The sequence below is a fragment of the Protobothrops mucrosquamatus genome, unplaced genomic scaffold, assembly GCF_001527695.2.
Source record: "Protobothrops mucrosquamatus isolate PMUCROS unplaced genomic scaffold, P.Mucros_1.0 scaffold668, whole genome shotgun sequence".
Taxonomy (NCBI): domain Eukaryota; kingdom Metazoa; phylum Chordata; class Lepidosauria; order Squamata; family Viperidae; genus Protobothrops; species Protobothrops mucrosquamatus.
The window spans coordinates 150,325-168,389 of NW_015386956.1; the positions used below are offsets into that span (position 1 = coordinate 150,325).

The 18,065-nt window shown below is 45.1% G+C and overlaps 1 protein-coding gene across 1 annotated transcript in view; it reads left to right on the top strand.

Annotated features, from left to right (window-relative positions):
- Positions 1 to 1,713: 1,713 nt before the first annotated feature.
- SNX19 (sorting nexin 19) overlaps positions 1,714 to 18,065 on the top strand; it is a 34,931-nt gene continuing 18,579 nt past the window's right edge. Inside the window, exons 1-8 of the mRNA XM_029284509.1 lie at positions 1,714 to 3,354; positions 3,864 to 4,002; positions 4,886 to 4,986; positions 5,668 to 5,787; positions 7,070 to 7,200; positions 9,129 to 9,216; positions 9,318 to 9,495; positions 11,637 to 11,760. Coding sequence (XP_029140342.1) covers positions 1,714 to 3,354; positions 3,864 to 4,002; positions 4,886 to 4,986; positions 5,668 to 5,787; positions 7,070 to 7,200; positions 9,129 to 9,216; positions 9,318 to 9,495; positions 11,637 to 11,760 — 2,522 coding nt within the window. The remainder of the gene's footprint in view (positions 3,355 to 3,863; positions 4,003 to 4,885; positions 4,987 to 5,667; positions 5,788 to 7,069; positions 7,201 to 9,128; positions 9,217 to 9,317; positions 9,496 to 11,636; positions 11,761 to 18,065) is intronic.

The window sequence follows — 18,065 nt, forward strand, 5'->3', positions numbered from 1 at the left end:
GCGGGAGGTGACGAGAGCATGAGTGACTGTGCGCAGAGCGTCCCGGTCCAGAAAAGGACGCAACTGGTAAATCAGGCGAACCTGATAAAACGCCCCCCTGGTCACGGCCGACAAATGGTCTTCCAGTGTCAGCCGTGGATCCAGGAGGACACCCAAGTTGCGTGCCCTCTCTGAGGGGGCCAAAATTTCGCCCCCTATATAATAGAATAGAATAGAATAGAACCTTGGAGATCTTCTAGTCCAGCCCCCTGCTCAAGCAGGAGAACCTATACCATTTCAGACAAATGAGTGTCTAGACTCTTTAGAATAGAATAGAATAGAATAGAATAGAATAGAATAGAATAGAATAGAATAGTTGGAAGGGACCTTGGAAGTCTTCTAGTCCAGAGGTCCCCAACCTTTTGGGCACCAGGGACCAGTTCCGTGGTGAAAGACTTTTCCACAGATCAGAGAGTGTGTGGTTTTGTGTGCTGCCTGCATCCCACGGATGGGGCTTTGCTTTGTTTGTTTGTGTGGCCGTCCAACCCCCTTCTCAGGCAGGAAACCCTATACCATTCCAGACAAATGGCTGTCCAACCTCTTCTTAAAAACCTCCAGTGTTGGAGCACTCACAGCTTCTGGAGGCAAGTCGTTCCACTGCTGAATTGTTCTCACTGTCAGGAAATTTCTCCTGAGTTCTAGCTTGCTTCTCTCCTTGATTACTTTCCATCCGTTGCTTCTTGTCCTGCCTTCAGGCGCTTCTCAAGAAAGTCCAGTTGCCTTTTTTTTTTTTGGGGGGGGGGGGAAGCACCTTCAAGTTGGAACTGGAGACCGCCATTTAGGAGCTCGGGGTCAGAAGAAGCCCGGCCAGAAGCGGCGATCCAACCAAGCCCACGCCGCGCCCGCCCACCTGCCCTCCAAGAGCGGCTTGGGCGGCGCACAGCCTCGATCGCCAGGTGGCACTGCGATTCCCCGACGCGCCCGGGCGCGCTTCCCTCTTGGCAGCTCTTTAGCGGCCCGGGGAAGGGCCGGCCAGGCCAGCCCGGGTTGCAAAGCTCCAGCAAAACGCCCGGCCGGCTTGCAAAGAAAAGGCCGGGCGGCGGGCGGAGGAGGTCGCCAAGAGCTTTGGGGCGTGCGGGGGGGAGGTGTGGGCGAGCGGGTGGCGCGCGCGAGCCGGAGGGGGGGAGATACGATGACGCGGCGCAGGAGCCTCCCGCGCGCGCGCGTGGGAGGATCGGGCCCAAAGTGTCAGCAAGCGGGGCCCCCTCCTCACTTTGCAAACGGGACGCTCGTGGGCTGAGTTGAGCCGATTCGCGAGTCGCTTTTTTGCTGATTTTCTCCCCTCTTTTTTTGCATTTTGCATTGCTGCCCTTGGACAGGCGGATGCCGTGCGGCCTCTTAGGGGGAAAAAAACAAAACAAAACAAAACAAAAATCCGAGAGGATTTATTTGCATTTATCTATTTATGCATTTGTTTACTTATTTACTAAAAGAGGGCTGAGCGCCCTCGCTTTGCTTTTTCCCCGGTTTTAAATTGGCTTTCCTTCGGCTTTCCGATTGCAAGGGAAGCTGCAAAATTGACCCTGTGTAGACTACGCAAGAGAGGTGGGCGGATGGGTTTTTATGAGTTGCATCCCTAACCCTGAGTGCCAAAGCCACCTATGGGGAGCCATCCCGTTATTTTTAAAGCAATAGAGCCTAATTTAAGGTTAAGGTCCGAAGAAGATGCTAAGGATGCCAGAACAAGGTGTGGGGCTGGGCGATCTGTCTGGCAGTAGGAAGCTGATGGCCTTAGGGGCTCTAGTGGGCTGGTTGCTGGTGGTCCACTTACTGGTCAATGTCTGGTTGCTCTGCATCTTATCAGGCTTGTTGGCCTTACTGGGGGGCTGGTTGGGTTCCCAAATGATGGTGGGCACCAGCCACAAAATTCACCTGGAGAGGTTTCTTCCCCTCGAAAGCTGCCCCCCGAATCCCGAGGCAAAGAGGGAGTTGGATGAAGAGATCCGGAATATTATTCAAAAGATCATTCGGGATTTTGTGTCTTCCTGGTACCGGTCTGTGAGCCACGAGCAGAACTTTGAGAAGGAGGTTGAAAAAGCAATGATGGGGTTGGCTGTGGAGCTCAAAAGGAGGATGCTTCTGGTGGACAAGACGGCCTTGACCCAAAAGGTCCTCCTCTTGGCAGGGTGCCACCTGCAGGCCTACAAGAAGGTCCAGGAGAAACGGAAGGAAGCAGAAAGCCTTGGCGACCCTTCCGAGGAGGCCGGTAGACTGTGGCAAGCCTACTGTGAATTCTCAGAACCTCATTTGGCTGTTCAAAGTCCTACACACCAGGTGGAATATACTAGGCGCACGGTGGACTTGCTGCTACGTGTCTTGGTGCCTGAGCCCCATCTGGAAAGCAGGACTGGGCGCTTTGTGGTGGTGGAGCTCGTGACTTGCAACGTGCTGATGCCTCTGATTAACAAAATGGCGGATCCCGACTGGCTCAACCAGCTGTGGATTGACCTTTTCTCCAGGAAGGCCACTGGCACCACCGAGGTAGTGGAGAGTTCCCCAGAAGTATCGCCCGCCTCCTCAAGCCAGCCCACGGTGCCCAGTGTTTTGCCCCTGGTCCTTCAGCCAGAAATGGCTACTGAGGGTGATAAAACCCTACCGAGGGATTTTGAGCCTTTCAACAGGAACGTGGTAGATAGTTTGGAGAACTTCTTGGTGGAGGGAAAGGAACCAGTTGACCGAGCGCTGAACACTCCCATGAATGAGAAAGATAATGGTAGTGTGGCTGCACCCCTACTTCACCCTGGTACCCTCGGGTCCTTCTTCCCCAGTGGAGACTTGGAAGTTGAGTCCCCCATGTCTGATGCAGGGAAAGACTCTAGCTCCCTGATTGTTGTGTCCGCAGAAGAACTCTTTGCTAGCTCCCTTCTTGATTTGGAAGGGTCTGTTGAGGTGGATGCAGAAGACAGTTTGGGCGAGAAAGACAGGTGCGCAGAGGATATTGCTGAGGGCTTCCCCTCTGAAGCCAACCTCCATGCCGCCTCCCTCGGCCCGTGTCCTGACATCCACATAGAGCCAGTTGCAGAAGACACCTTAGCTTCTTTGACTGCTCTTTTGGAGGATCCGGAAAAGACTTTCTTGAGACGGCCATCCTACCTGGTGAAAGAGTTGGAGCCACCTGGAAGCTTGGCACACAGCCCTCAAGATCTGCCAAGTCTGCTTTCTTCCTCCCCCACTGCCCCTATGGGCACCTTCAGCTTTGAGCCACTCAGTCCTGATGGCCCTGTCATCATTCAGAATCTGCGTATCACTGGAACAATCACTACTCGGGAGCATAGTGGAACAGGATTCCATCCTTACACCTTGTACACTGTGAAGGTAATCCTGGTTTCCTTCCTCCATCCCTCCTTCTCCTTCCCTCCCTCTCTCCCTCCCTCCCTGTTTTTCCTTCCTTCCTCCCTGTTTTTTCTTCCTTCCTCTCTCCCTCCTTCCATTTTTCCTTCCTTCCTTCCTCCCTCCCTCCCAAACAAATCAAATATGATACATGCTTGAAAATCTTTCTTTTTCATCAACAAATCAACAGAAGCTAAACAGCCAACCAACAGTGTTTCTTGTCACACCATCCCAAACATCTGAGATGACCCTTCTGAAATGCCAACAGAATCGGCCCATCTCTTGAAGTCAAGTCAAGCTTTAGACCAAGGGTCTTCAAACTTGGCCCTTTTATGACTTGTGGACTTCAGCGTGCCTGGCTGAGGAATTCTGGGAGTTGAAGTCCACAAGTCATAAATGGCCAAGTTGGAAGAGCCCTGCTTTAGACCATTATACATGGTTTGGTTTGGCAAATAGTCACCTCACTCATGATGGTTTTTTTCTTCTTCCTGTAGTATGAGACAACATTAGACAGTGACAGCACTAACAGCCTCCAGCAAGTGGCATACCATACCGTGAACCGAAGGTACCGCGAGTTTTTGAACCTACAAACCAGGCTGGAAGAGAAACCAGATCTACGGAAGTTCATAAAAAGTTAGTCCTGAATTCCTTTTCTGTAGAATCTTGTTATAGGCAAAGTGGGGGTTAATTAAATTAACGTAGAATGTCTTGTCTTGGATTTTTTTTTCTCTTCCCCTTTTCTATCCATTGGCGATTATCATTGATCATTTATTTATTTCATATGGCTCAGCAACAGGGTGCATAAAACAACATATAAAATGTGTATTAAAATACACATAGTTTATATTTTGATAGACATGGTTAAGTTGGGGACAACAATTTAAATGAACCATCTGCAAAATGTCTAGATATATTGTCCTTGGCCTAGGCAATTTCGAGGAACAAGCTTATTGTCAGAAAAATGGAATAAAAGGAAATAAAGGCATAGTTAAGCTAGCTCTACACCTAATCTCTTTTCACAAGCTCTGTTTTAGTTTGAAGCACAGTTCTCTGGGGCATTTAATCCAATAATGTTGACTTTTCTCACATAGTATGCTAAGCCTTGATCATCTTTCTGACATTAACCCTAATTGGGCAGGTTCTCACAATTTTCTGGACATGCTTTACAGCTCACAAGGGTCAAATTAATAGAACGTAGACAGCAGAAACCACCGATCAAACAACAAATCATATTATGGCCTAGTGCAAGGTTTCTCAACCTTAGCAACTAGAAGATGTGTGGACTTCAGTTCCCAGAAATCCCTGACTGGCTGGGGAATTCTGGGAGTTAAAATCCACACGTTTTCAAGTTGCCAAAGTTGAGAAACGCTAGCCTAATATGATGTAAAACCAACTGAAAAATGCTGGGTTTTATTGCAAGCAATTTGGAAATCTATATTTTAATCATGAATGATGAGCTAGTATGATTAACGTTGCAGTAAAATTACTCTTTGTTTTTTTTAAAAAAACATGGCAGACATAAAAGGTCCAAAAAAACTGTTTCCGGATCTTCCATTTGGTAACATGGACACAGAGAAAGTTGAAGCCAGAAAAAGTCTCTTGGAATCGTTCCTGAAGGTCAGGATTTCTTCCTGCTATTCATTTAAATCTGGCCTGGTTTTATTGTCATTTTTAAAAACTCACGTAAAAATACCTCATAAAAATAAAAGGAATAGCAGCCAGTGCAGATGTGATCCTCCCTCTTTTACTTTTTCTTGTCTAATTCAGCACTCCTCCCCTCGCCTCGAAATGTTGAATGCGGCCCTCTGCTCTTAATTATGACCCACCTCTGTCCTAAACCTCTGGTGGGAATGTGTCAAGGATGAAACTTTGGCAGCTACGTGCCTCTGCGTTTCATCTTGCTTTTAGATTAAGGGGTGGGGGGGATGTTACTTTCAAGTGGATTAAATGGAGAAATGAAACCTCTTCGATTCAGCTGAAGTCCGTGGGAGCCTGAAGCCTTGTCAAAGACACCAGAACAGGTGTGGATTTGAAGCAGATGGTTCCCATAACAAAGTGAACTTTTTGATATAAATTACATAAGACGTTAAGGGATTTGGCTGGGAAAATGATTGTTTAAGTGTACGAATTGGTGTGGGAACCTCAGAGTTAGTTTTGCTTCGACAAAACCATGCAGTGTGTTCAGTAAACAGTAAGATTTTCGGAAACGGAATTAACCTAGAGTTTTATTTGGATTCCCCAGCTGGATGTTGACAGAATTTTTCTTTACTTCACTGCTTGTCTGCTTGCCCGTTGCAGCAACTATGTGCCATTCCTGAGATCGCCAATAGCGAAGAAATGCAAGAATTCCTGGCCTTGAACACGGATGCAAGGATTGCCTTCGTCAAAAAACCATTTGTGGTCTCCAGGATTGATAAGGTAATGTGTTTGATGTTATTACACTCCTATACAGGATTAAACCAAACCAATAAGCTAGCTTCAAGCCACTTCCTCCAATAGCTCTTAATACCTGGTGGGTATTTGAGGATTGTTCAGATCCATTTCATTCTCTGGGACCTGACGGACATCAAATTGCCTATCCGTAATTACTTCTTTAACTTCTTGTAAGATATCACGTTCATGATATCAATTATGGCAGAGGTCCCCAATCTTTGGGGCATCAGGAACCAGTTCCATGGAGAGAGGTTTTTCCACGGACTGGAGGGTGCATGGTGTTCGAGTTTTCAAGCAACAGTTCAAAGATTCTTTTTCTATATTATTTATTCAAGATACTTAAACTTAACCTCCGCTAAGAGTGCTTCCAATTTATTCTTGCTGTCCAAGGATGCTCTCTCTTTTATAGTACTTTTATTAAGTACTATAAAAGTATGAAGATGTCTAAAATTCGTCTAGAAAAAAATTAAGTGCAGAAAACAAAGTCCCTCCAAATTGATTTAAGAACTAAGGTTTGGTTGAACCTTGAGTTTATAAAAAGTTACACTAATGGCTGAACGGAATCCCACTTTTTGCAAGTCATTACAAAAACGTCACGTTACTACCGTGTAATCACAAAAAAAACAATAGCAACAGAAACCAGCTGTCCAGAATACATATAGGCAATCTCAAGATCTCTCCTTTCTCCAGAGAGATTTCCGTGATACAGATCCACCATCCATCTGTTGTTTTGCACCATAATTTCTCCTGCTATCTGCAGGACGTCAGTTTGCCATTTCCTCATCGGAAGTCTACCCTGTCCAAAATACTCTGAACACTGCTCTGCAGCACTACATGCAGTCCTCGACTTACAACAGTTCATTTAGTGACCGTTCGAAGTTACAACAGCACTGAAAAAAGTGACTTAGGACAACCACTGTAGCATCCCCCTGGTCACGTGATCAAAATTCAGATGCTTGGCAATTGACTCATATTTATGACGGTTGCTGTGTTCTGGGGTCATGTGATCCCCTTGGGTGACCTGACAAGCAAAGTCAAGGGGGAAGGCAGATTCACTTAACAACCGTGTTACTAACTTAATAACCGCAGGGATTCACGTAACAACTGGGGCAGTGAAAGTCGTAAAATGGGGCAAAACTTAACAACTGTCTCAGTGAACAACCGAAATTTTAGGCTGTGGTCCTATGTTGTGGTCCTATGTTGTAGTCCTATGTCGAGGAGTACCTGTGTTGTCTTTTATGTCAGTGAAGGTTTCCTTTTATTGCAGATTGTAATGAACGCCATTGTGGATACATTAAAAACGGCATTTCCCAGATCTGAGCCACAGAGTCCCACAGAAGAACTGAGTGAGGCAGAAGTGGACGGGAAACAGCAAAGCGATGGAAAGAAAGCCAGTAGGTAAGAGTTCCTGTTGAGCTCGAATGTGCAAATCCATAGTAGCAACTCCTTTCTGCAGCCTGAAGTCATACTGCCATGAATATCTTAATTGGGTTCCTTTAGGGAATAAACACTCCGTGCCTGCAAACATTAATCCATGTCTTGACATGAGTCTAGTCCTGCTGGTATTCTTCAGAAATTATCAGGTCCAAGAAAGGGCAGAAATACTTCATGCTGTCCTTCAGGAATAGCTGTTTAATTATTCTGGGTCTTTAGTGGTGATTGTTGCTAATAGTGTTGGAATTATTGAGTTGACTACTAAACTTTTGCTGGACCTGAGGGAACTGTAACTGCTCGGATTCTTATCTGTATCCCCCCCCTCCCGGAAGAGATCTGATTTCAGTAAAGGGATCAAATGGGGGGTTGGGGGGAGGAGATAATTGGGTTTTCAAAATCTTGGCTGGACATGACATTCCTAAGCGGTGAACAGACTTTTTGCTTTGTCTTAAGAAATCCCTTAGAGTGTTTGACAAATTCGTGTTTTCTAGTTTGCAGTGTCCCCCTGGACTCTCTGCGGTTTGCTTTCCCCTGCTCAGTGTGTTGTCCACTTTTGCTTTAAAATGGTCCACTGGTCTAATGTCCACTGTACATTAGATTCTGCCCAATGTAAGGACCTGCTCCAGTTGGTCCCTCAGGCAAGTAAAACCCTTGACTCTGTTGAGGTTAATCTAAAGAACTTGTACTGAGAGATAGCAACAGCAATAGCACTTAGATTTATGTGCCGCTTCACAGTGCTTTACAGCCCTCTCTAAGCGATTTACAATGTTAGCATCTTGCCCCTAACAATCCGAGTCCTCATTTTACCGACCTCAGAAGGGTGGAAGGCCGAGTCAACCTTGAGCCAGTCAGGATCGAACTCCTGAAGTTGAGCAGTGAGTTGAGCAATGGATAGTGCAGGGGTAGGCAACCTTGGCTCTGTTATGACTCATGGACTTCAACTCCCAGAATTCCTGAGCCAAGGTTGCCTACTCCTGGTTAGTGGATGCAGAGAAGTCAGGCGGAATCAGGAAGGTCCCGCTCAAAACGCAGTAACAGAGTCTTAGAAGTTTCAATGCGCTTTCTTCTCCCTTCCTTCTTCATGAGAAGTAGGCAGGGTGTTGTCTGAGTTGCTTTCTCAGTTTGTCAGGACCCCAAACCAAGAAAGACACAGCTGTGGTTCTTCCAAGCAGGTATACAGGTAGTCCTTGACCTATGTCTATAACTGAGCCCAAAATTACGGTCATAAGTCACCTACAGTTGTAAGTCAAGGCATCAATGTGACCGGAAGTAATTTTCTGGCCTTCTTCGCAATGCTTGCTAAACAAACTCATTCATTTGAATGACTCCTTTTTTTGTTGTTGTTGAAAAAAATGGCAGAAACCAAAAGCCATCACGAATCCTCACATGATCATGGACTGCAGCAAGGAGTAATAAAGCTGACCCACCAGACATATCACATGGCCACAACGGGGTGGTATGACTATTTATGGTGGCTGATGGTGGCTTGTGGACAGTAAAACACCCATTCTGTGGTTTGTCTAACTTCAAATGGTCCTAAAAAGACTGGCCATTAAATGAGGACTACCTGTATTCCACCAGCGTGTGCTTCCCAGTGTACACACACAAGCGCAACACGAAGGCAGAAGAGAAACAGGCACAAAGATGCAACATATTACTTAAATGCAAAATGCTTCCTGGTATAGACCTTGGAAAGGATTTGCGAAGCCACACACTGTGTGTTTTCTCTCACTTGCTGACAGTGACGTGCTATTGACATTTTTTGCAGCTGCTGATAATCACAGGAATTCTTGTGGAGTGGCCAGCCGTTGGAAGCAACCCATCCATGGGAGTGATCGAGCTCCTCAGATTAAATGAATGAATATTGTGTTTTCCTGCCTCTCTTTTCACAGGCCTAAGCTGAAATTCCCATCTGGCAAAATGCTGAATGTGGCCGGAACACAGGAGAAGATTTTATATTCTTTCAGGGAAGGCCCGAACGTAAGTCTGTCTTCAAGGCTGAGAAGTGTTGAAAGAAAACTTCCAATAGTTAGCAGAAAGAGGCATTTCTCCATTTTGTTCCAATCCTCCTCTTCTTCTAGGTCTCCGAATTCCTCTCCCTGGCAAGGATGGAGTCCTTTATTCAGAACCAGGAGAGGTTGATGGAGGCCATGTCCAGCGAAGGTCCAGAGACAGAGGGGGATGAAGAAGCTCCCTCAGATTTGAATCCAACGCCTGTAGAGATGCTACAGCAAACAGCAGATGAAGAGACAAATTCTGGTATGTCCTCTCCAGCTCCAAAATTTGCTTCCTTCTGCTTCTGTTTGCCTCATATGCTGCTTTTTTGTAGGACGTCTAGGTGTTCTTCAACATTGCTCAACCCAGGTTAGAAATTGCAAATTTCAACTCCATCATTAACATCCTACGTGTTGTTAGAAGCACAGGTTAAAGAAGGTTGGAAACTGCGGTCCTACAGACCTGAAAAACGCTCGGTTGGGGAACTAAATGACCCCCACTGTGGCAAACATTTTGTGACCTGGCAAAACGAACCCTCGTGGCAGCCATTTTGTCAAAGTGTACCACACATACTCACAGTGCCAGATGGGCCCATCGACCCCATATAATTGGAATTCTTTGAAGTGGACAGCACTGACCTATACAGATTGATTGACGGCTCATTAAAAGACACCTTTTTGCCTATTCTGTCAGTTTCGAAGACTAAAAATAGAGCTTTTGAAATAGAAATGGTCTCCATTGTCAAATCTGTCATCGACCACAAGGTGGCAGCAGAATAGCATGAATTTGAAATAAATCCTCATGAATAAGTACTGAGGGTTTAAACCAGTACCGAATTAAGGACCGGCTTGCAATAATCTATTAAAGGCTTTTCCTACCCACCAAATTCTTGGGATGCAAACAATGGCCTGTACTGAATTTATGGGCTGGGGAAAGGTAAAGAGGCATGGAAGCTGAGGATGGGACGGGACGGGACGGAACGGAATGGAACAGAACAGAATAATGACAGAATAGAATAGAATAGAATAGAATAGAATAGAATAGAATAGAATAGAATAGAATAGAATAGGAGTTGGAAGGGATCTTATAGGTCATCTAGTCCAACCCCTCACCCAAAAAGCAAGAGACCCTACACCATTTCTGACAGATGGCAATCCAGTCTCTTCTTGACAGGTTGTGTACGGACTACCTTGGGATATCATCTCTAGAGACGAGAAAGCTTGGAAAGAAATGAAGCCCCTCCGTTCTTACTCCCTGGAGATTTCCCAGGCACAAACATCTCTTTATAGCAGGCCTGGAAATCAAATCAGTTGTTTCCTGATCTTCTGAATGCCTGTGGCTTCTCACATTGCAGTGCACCGCAGTTCTTAGATGGTTCCCACATATAAGTAATGATTAAAGCCGAAGCTGCTCAGCTCTAAGATTAGCCAAGGTTGGCTACAGCTAATCCTTGAGTTACAACTCTAATGGAGCCTGCCCATGATGGTTCCAACTTGTGGCGGTAGTCAAGTGAGGTGCCCACGTGATCGTCTTGCTTAATGACCCCATTCCTGCTCTCCCTGATGCGGTCATTAAACAGTGGCAGTGGCAGCATGTAATACTTGCACAAGCAGAAGAAAAAAATGATGAATCTACGTCTGTAGGCTGAGTGAGGCCTACTGTCTGGATTCTCCTTAATGTTTTGTTTTTATTCTGCAAATAACTGCTTGATTAACCGTTTTCTCCCTTGCTGACTGATTTGTTTTATTGCCTTTAAGAAGGCACAGTGATCCCATGGAAATCTTGTGGCTAATCTGGGTTAAGCCAAGGAGAGTTGGCACGTCTTGTTCTTTAAGGAGGGATAAAAGCTATTTTTACACTTTTTTTAATCCCGCCTTTATTATTTTTTATAAATAACTCAAGATGGTGAATATGCCCAACACTCTTTCCTCCTTCTACCTTCCCCACAACAAGAATCCTGTGAGATGGTTTGGGATGAGAGAGAGTGACTGGGTGAAAGTCACCCAGCCTGCTTTTGTGCCTAAGATGGAACTAGAACTCACGGTCTCCTGGTGATTGGGCCCAAGTCACCCAGTCAGCTTTCAGGCCTTAAACTAGAACTTCTGTGATTGGCTCTGGGTCATCCAGCCTGCCTTTGTGCCTAAGGTAAGACTAGAATTCACAGTCTCTTGATGATTGGGCCAAAGTCACCCAGGCGGCTTTCATGCCCAAAGCAGGACTAGAACTCACAGTCACCTGGTTTCTAGCCTAATGCCTTCACTAGTACACCAAGCTTAATGGTTAAGTGCATTACTTTTCATGGTGCTGTGATCTTTAGTATCTCAACTGGACTTAGGAAAAAAAACGAATGGACAATAGTGAAGTGGTAAGCCTGGTGTAAAAGCTTCGTATCTTTGCAGGACCAGAGACTTTGCTGGCAGATATTGTTCTGGACCTTCTTTGTCTGATCATGGTAGACCAGTGGAGTTGGCTATGGTCAGAGAACATGCAGAAGATCCTACAGCTGCTCTTTGGGACATTGATCCAGAGGTAAGGTTTTAGTGTGCAACCAGAATTGCACAGTTGCTCTTGATGCGGGTGTCAAGCACACCAGGGTTTTGAGTTGATTCCAGAAATTGGAGGCCCCAACAGGAAAAGGTTGTTTTCTTAAATTATCACCTGCCTTCCCAGTGCCTGGAAGTTTTCCAGAGATGGTCTTTCAGTGATCTGCAATTATAAGAACCCTGGGGGCGCAGTGGTTGGAATGTAGTACTACAGGCTAATTCTGCCGACTGCCAGCAGTTCAGTCCTGACTGGCTCAAGGTTGACTCAACCTTCTGTCTTCCCAGGTCAGTAAAATAAGGACGCAGATTGTTGGGGGAAAATATGCTGACTCTCTAAACCGCTTAGGGAGGTCTGTAAAGCACTGTGAAGAAGTATATAAGTCGAAGTGCAATTGCTATCCTTCCTTCCTTTCTTCTTTCCTTCCTTCCTCCCTCCCTCTGTCCCTCCGTCCCTCCCATGGTGGCGCAGTGGTTAGAATGCAGTATTGCAGGCTGACTCTGCCCACCTGCTAGCAGTTCGATCCTGACCAGCTTAAGGTTGACTCAGCCTTCCATCCTTCCGAGGCCAGTAAAATGAGGACCCAGATTGTTGGAGGCAAGATGCTGACTCTGTAAACCACTTAGAGAAGGCTGCGAAGCGGTATATACGTCTAAATGCTATTGCTATCTCCTAATTCTTTCTCACTCCTAAAAGAAGTTGCCCACCAGGTCCCAAAACACTGTCCAGAATAAGTATCCTCCACTGAAACGCATACCAACAGAAGCATGCGTTTGTTAACTGACCAGCTCAGTGGCGACGTGGATGTTGAATTTTTGCTGATGGTCTGTTCTTCTCCCCCCCACCCTACCCCTCCCCTCCTTTCCCTATAACCGTCAGCCCCAAAGGACAGCTGTCTGGGGTACGAAGGACATCATACTCACCGTCTGGCTTATTTGAGCTATTTGAGGCAAAGGTTGCCAAAAAATGTTGAGGTCAAGGGGATGCTAATAGGTACAAGCCTGCTGATTTTCTTTTTAAAGATAACCAGGTCAGGAAGAATGAGGGCGTCTCTGAAAATGAGCTTTTAAAAATGGAGCGAACAAGCGGGAAGCCGATACCCTTGAGAGAAGATGCTTTGAGCACGAGGACGTTGAGGGGAATGTCATACCTCACTCAAATGCTGGACTGTCACCAGCCCGGGGGCAGCTCCGATAAAGATGCATGCTTCTTTGAAGAGAGGAGAATGACATGGAAGCGAGTCCAACCGAGCGGGCTTGCAAAACCTTCCCCGCACAATGTTGCAACTTACATATATATTAAAAAAATGGTAGTTTTGGACCTCCAATTTTGGTCCAGGTTCAGCTGTTGTAGACCACAAGGCTAGAAGTAGCGTGCAAAATGGAAGGGCTTAACGTCCCCTCCTAGTATTTTTTCTTTCTTTTGTCTCCTTCTCTTGTTTTCTTTTTCTTCGATATGTGGTCCTCGGCTTACGACCACAATCGTGCCCAATGTTTCTGCCGCTAAGCAAGACATTTGTTTTTTTATGTATATATATAAACAATTTTTATTATTTTTCCATTTTACACCAACAGAAGCTTAAGAACCAGCGTGGAGATATGGTGGTCAATTACAAAAAGAAAACAATAACATTATATGTATACCATTCACATAATATTTCTTAAAACTTCCCTCTCTATCTATGTAAAATATTATAATCAATTAAATTCAAATAAATTCATTCATTAATATATCTAAATATAAATTTCCTTAATCAATAAAAACTTTCAACCGCTCAGTATCAATATAATAATCAAATTAGTACAATCCTATAGCCAATTCATTCATTAATATATCGCTATATATAAATTAAATACTTAAATCAAAACCAACGCTCTTTATCTATTTAAATTATTGGAAGCAAGACATTTGTTAAGTGAGTTTTGCCCCCTTGGATGACCTCCCTCCCTTGGCACATGCTGTGCAGGGGATCGCTGCGGTTGTGAAGTCAGCAACACGGCTGTTCAGTGAATCCGCTTTTCCCACTGACGTTGGTTGTCAGAAAGTCACAAAAGGGGATCACCTGACCCCGGGACGCTGCAACCGTCACAAATGTGAGATGGGTGACAAGCGGCTGAATTTTGATCACGTGGCCACGAGGATGCTGCAGCGGTCATAACTGCGAAAATGGTCATAAGTCACTTTTTTCAGTGCCGTTGTAACGTCGAATGGTTACTAAAAGAATTTTGTGTGGTAAGTCAAGGACTACCGATAAACCCAGAATCCCAGTTAGGCCAAGAAGATAGTAGGGCAGAGACCAACGAAGACGCATTAGATGGCTGCTAATGTTGGCTCTCTGAAGCACACTTAACCTCTTGCACTGCTGGTTCATCGCATTTTGCGAATTTTTAGATTGCGTTCATCAGGCCTTCAAAGTCTCTGTGGTGTGAACTTCCAGGAAATCCTGGTTGCTGATGCTTGTGGATCTGTCTTATGAATTAGACTATTTAAAGGGAAAGGGATGAGTTTAAAACACGGTCAGCTGAGATGTTCCGGAAAAGGCTGATCCAGATGGGAAGAGCATCTCTGGACTCAGATAAAAAAGTGGGGTAATCAAGTCCCTACATTGGGGGTCTTTAAACTTGACCCTTTTATGACTTGTGGACTTCAACTCCCAGAGTTCCTCAGCCAGGCATGCTGGCTGAGGAATTCTAGGAGTTGAAGTCCACAAGTCATAAAAGGGCCAAGTTTGAAGACCCCTGCCCTACATCTTTCTGGTCTTTGGGGCAAATTCTTCCATCCAGGTTTAGCTATGGTTAGGCGCAACCCAGCACAGTTGGAAATAAATCTTCATTCACAAGAGGTATGTATGTCATTTATTAGATCTTAGGAAGGGATAAGGGAAGGCTTTGGTCAACTGTACTGCAGTCTAGTTTTTTTTTTCCATTCTGTTAAACCAACATGGCCCTGATAGACAATATAGGAGGAGACATAGCCACAGAGAGCATCAGTGGAAAAGCAATTAGACAAGCTTGACTTTTGACAACTCCCTTTAAAAAAAAAAACTTGTGTAAATAGGCACATGGCATTTTGGCTTAGATATGATCATACTTGTTTGGCTAATTCTGTATCCCGTTCAGGTAATTCTCAACTTAAAAACCATTTGCTTAGTGACGGTTTGAAGTGCCCTGGAAAAAAATAACTCATGACCATTTTTTACACTTAATGACTGTTGAAACATCCCCACGGTCATGTGATTAAAATTCAGATGTTTGGCAACTGGCTCACATGGGGTCCTGGGATCACCTCTTGTGACCTTCAGATGAACAAAGTCAATGGAGACACCAGGTTCACTTAACAACCCAGTTACTGACTTAACAACTGCAGTGATTCATTGAACAGTTGTAGCAAGAAGGGTTGTAAAATGGGGCAAAATTCACTTAACAACTGTCTTGTTTAACCACAGACATTCTGGGCTCAACTGTGGACATCAGTCAAGGACTATCTGTATTCCTCTCCCTATCCAACTTAAGAGATTACGGCTATTCTCAACAGAGCAAGGAGTGAAGACTAGATTGTTAAGGCAAAAGAACCCCATGGAAGAAGAGAGTGTAAACCAGTTCTTCTTCCAAGATAACTCTGTGGCTATGATGTTACCAGGAATTGAACTCAGTTTTTCTTTTGGCACCATAGGTTTCACAGTGCATGCCTAGATCTTAACTGAAGCACATCTTTCTTTTCCCTGGAAAGAGTCAACTCAACAAGCATCAAGCATCTTGGCTTGGGTTAGTTGGCCACGTTCTAGTAGCAATAATTGTTGCTGCTACTCTTCTTTATGGCTATTCTTTGTAAAATGCCTCGAATTCAGGGTCCCCTGGCAATAATGTCAGAGCAAGCGTTGTTCCTGGATCTTCTCACTCAAAGACAGCAGAAGAATATGAGGAAACAGATTTATAGCCAAGTTGCAATCGATTTAGGTTCCAGGCGGGATGAGAGAGTTGGAAGAGCTTCTTGTAAAAACTCCTAGCAAGGAAGGAATTGTAAAGAGCCAGTTCTTTATATCTGAGTGTTAAAACCCCCATTGCATACAGAAAGTCCACCCTAGAAGTTAGTCCTTGTTCTGCACCCAATGCCAGCCCTTCAACATCTATCAAATAAGGGTGTCCTTCACCTTAAAATCGCTCCGCCCGTGACATGGCGGCCTTAAGCCTCTTTTCCATGGCTGGGAAGACCAACTGGCTGATTGAGCCTGTTCTAAATCTCTCCCAATGATCTGATACTGTGGCAACGTCCAGAGGAGAAAAAGCAGATGACCGAAAAAGGTCTTGCTAGGGAAGGAAGGCGTATCCCCTTCTCCGAAAAGGCAGGCCTGTCCCCTTACGTAACACAAGAGCGATCCTTTTTTTGGTGGCTACTGATGGTAAAGAGATGGTTGGAGCAGCCAGCCAAGAAATGAGATCATCGGCAGCTAAGAAAAGATTTTTCAGCCTGGGTGGGCTCACCGCTCGATCTGTAAACAATCCCTTTTGGTCCAATCCAGACATTCTGCTGTCGTTGCTAGCAAAATGCCTGTCTTCAGAAGAGGCGCAGTAGACAGAGAAGGGCCCCAGCCCTCCCTCCCCCTGGAATTTTTTTTACTGTACCTCTTTACTTTCTGGCATGAGAGTAGCCATTGTAGAGGACCCTCTGGAGATATGCGCTAAATCCGTGGGCGATGGCAGCTATTAAAAAAAACAAACTGGGGTAATCTCATCTCTTACATCTACACAGCTTGGTCCTGACTTCTGTTTCTGGGCCACGCTGCAGTTCGATGGAATGCAAGGAACGAATGTCTGTCTGGGGATAGATTAAGATCTTTATGCACGACTGTCATTGGTGAAAAATCTAGGCCTTTGGGGAAGGGGTATCGGGAATCTTTTGATACTTGTTTGCTAAAGACAAGCCAAAGCATTTCCTGGCTATTAAAGGCATTCGGAGCCCATCAGGTGAGCAAGCTGCAAGCATCCCAACCATCTCAGCCACTCTCTATAAGCCTCTGAGTCAGCTGGGAGATAAAAATACAGATCCCAGCAGCCCCAAACACGAGGTGTCTGCCATTCCTCACGGTGTTCTGCCTTAAAATCCTCCCCTTTGGCAGGTAGGTGGGGTTTCAGTTCTTGGAGGTTTTTGAAAAGGGCCTGGACCGTCACCTTTCTAAGAAGGCTTAATTGATATTTCTACGCATTGCAGAGGGCTTGGCGAGAGGATCCTTGTGGGTCTTCCAATGCGTTTATTCCAGGAAATGGGACAGCACCGAAAAAGGAATAATAGCAATGCATCAGTTGATGCCTGAACAAGGAGAAAATGATGGTCTAGGATTCTGGTCCTCACACAACAGGACAGAACCAGGTTCTAGGTTTCTCAAGGAAAGCCCTGATGGCTTTCAAGGAAAGGCTAAAACGTTTTGTCTGACAGAACAGTGAGATCTGTTGTGGAAGGAAGAGGCACAAGTTAAAAGAATGTGTAATTCGGGGGTCTTCAAACTTGGCCCTTTTATGACTTGTGGACTTCAACTCCCAGAATTCCTCAGCCAGCGTGCCTGGCTGAGGAATTCTGGGAGTTGAAGTCCAGAAGTCATAAAAGGGCCAAGTTTGAAGACCCCTGTGTAAACCTTTAAGAAAGAAGACACTTGATGACGAGAAGTAGGGTTGGGAGCTGAGAATCACAGCCTTTGACTTCTTCTACAAGAAGAAAGACATAGTTGCTTGGCCAGGAACCTTTAGGAGACAACTGAGAAATAAAAAAAAAAATCCAGGCCAACTAGAATTAATCCCAATATTGGAGATTTTGCTCAAAATCTCACGGATGACCGAGAATTGGGCAGGAGGGGGAGAGAAGGTGGAGTTACTTATGGGTATATGAAAATAAACAAAGGTTTGAAAACCATTGATGTAGCAATAGCAATAGCATTTAGACTTATATACTGTTTCACAGTGCTTTACAGCCCTCTTTAAGTGGTTTACAGAGTCAGTATATTGCCTTCAACAGTATGGATCCTTGTAGACTAATGGTCTTCAATTTTTTTTATTTTTTTCACCTTAACCTTTTTTGTGTAGCCCTGAGAATGATAGGTAGGTATGTCTCCATTGCCAGTTCCAAGTTGGAGAAGAACGGATAGATGTGGTTATGGGCCACAAAGGTCTTGAGACCCTATTATCATTTTGCAGGAAGCAGTGTGTGTAGATTTTTGTTATTGTTAGTTGCGAAGTCGTGTCCGACCCATCGCGACTCCATGGACAACGTTCCTCCAGGCCTTCCTGTCCTCTACCATCTTT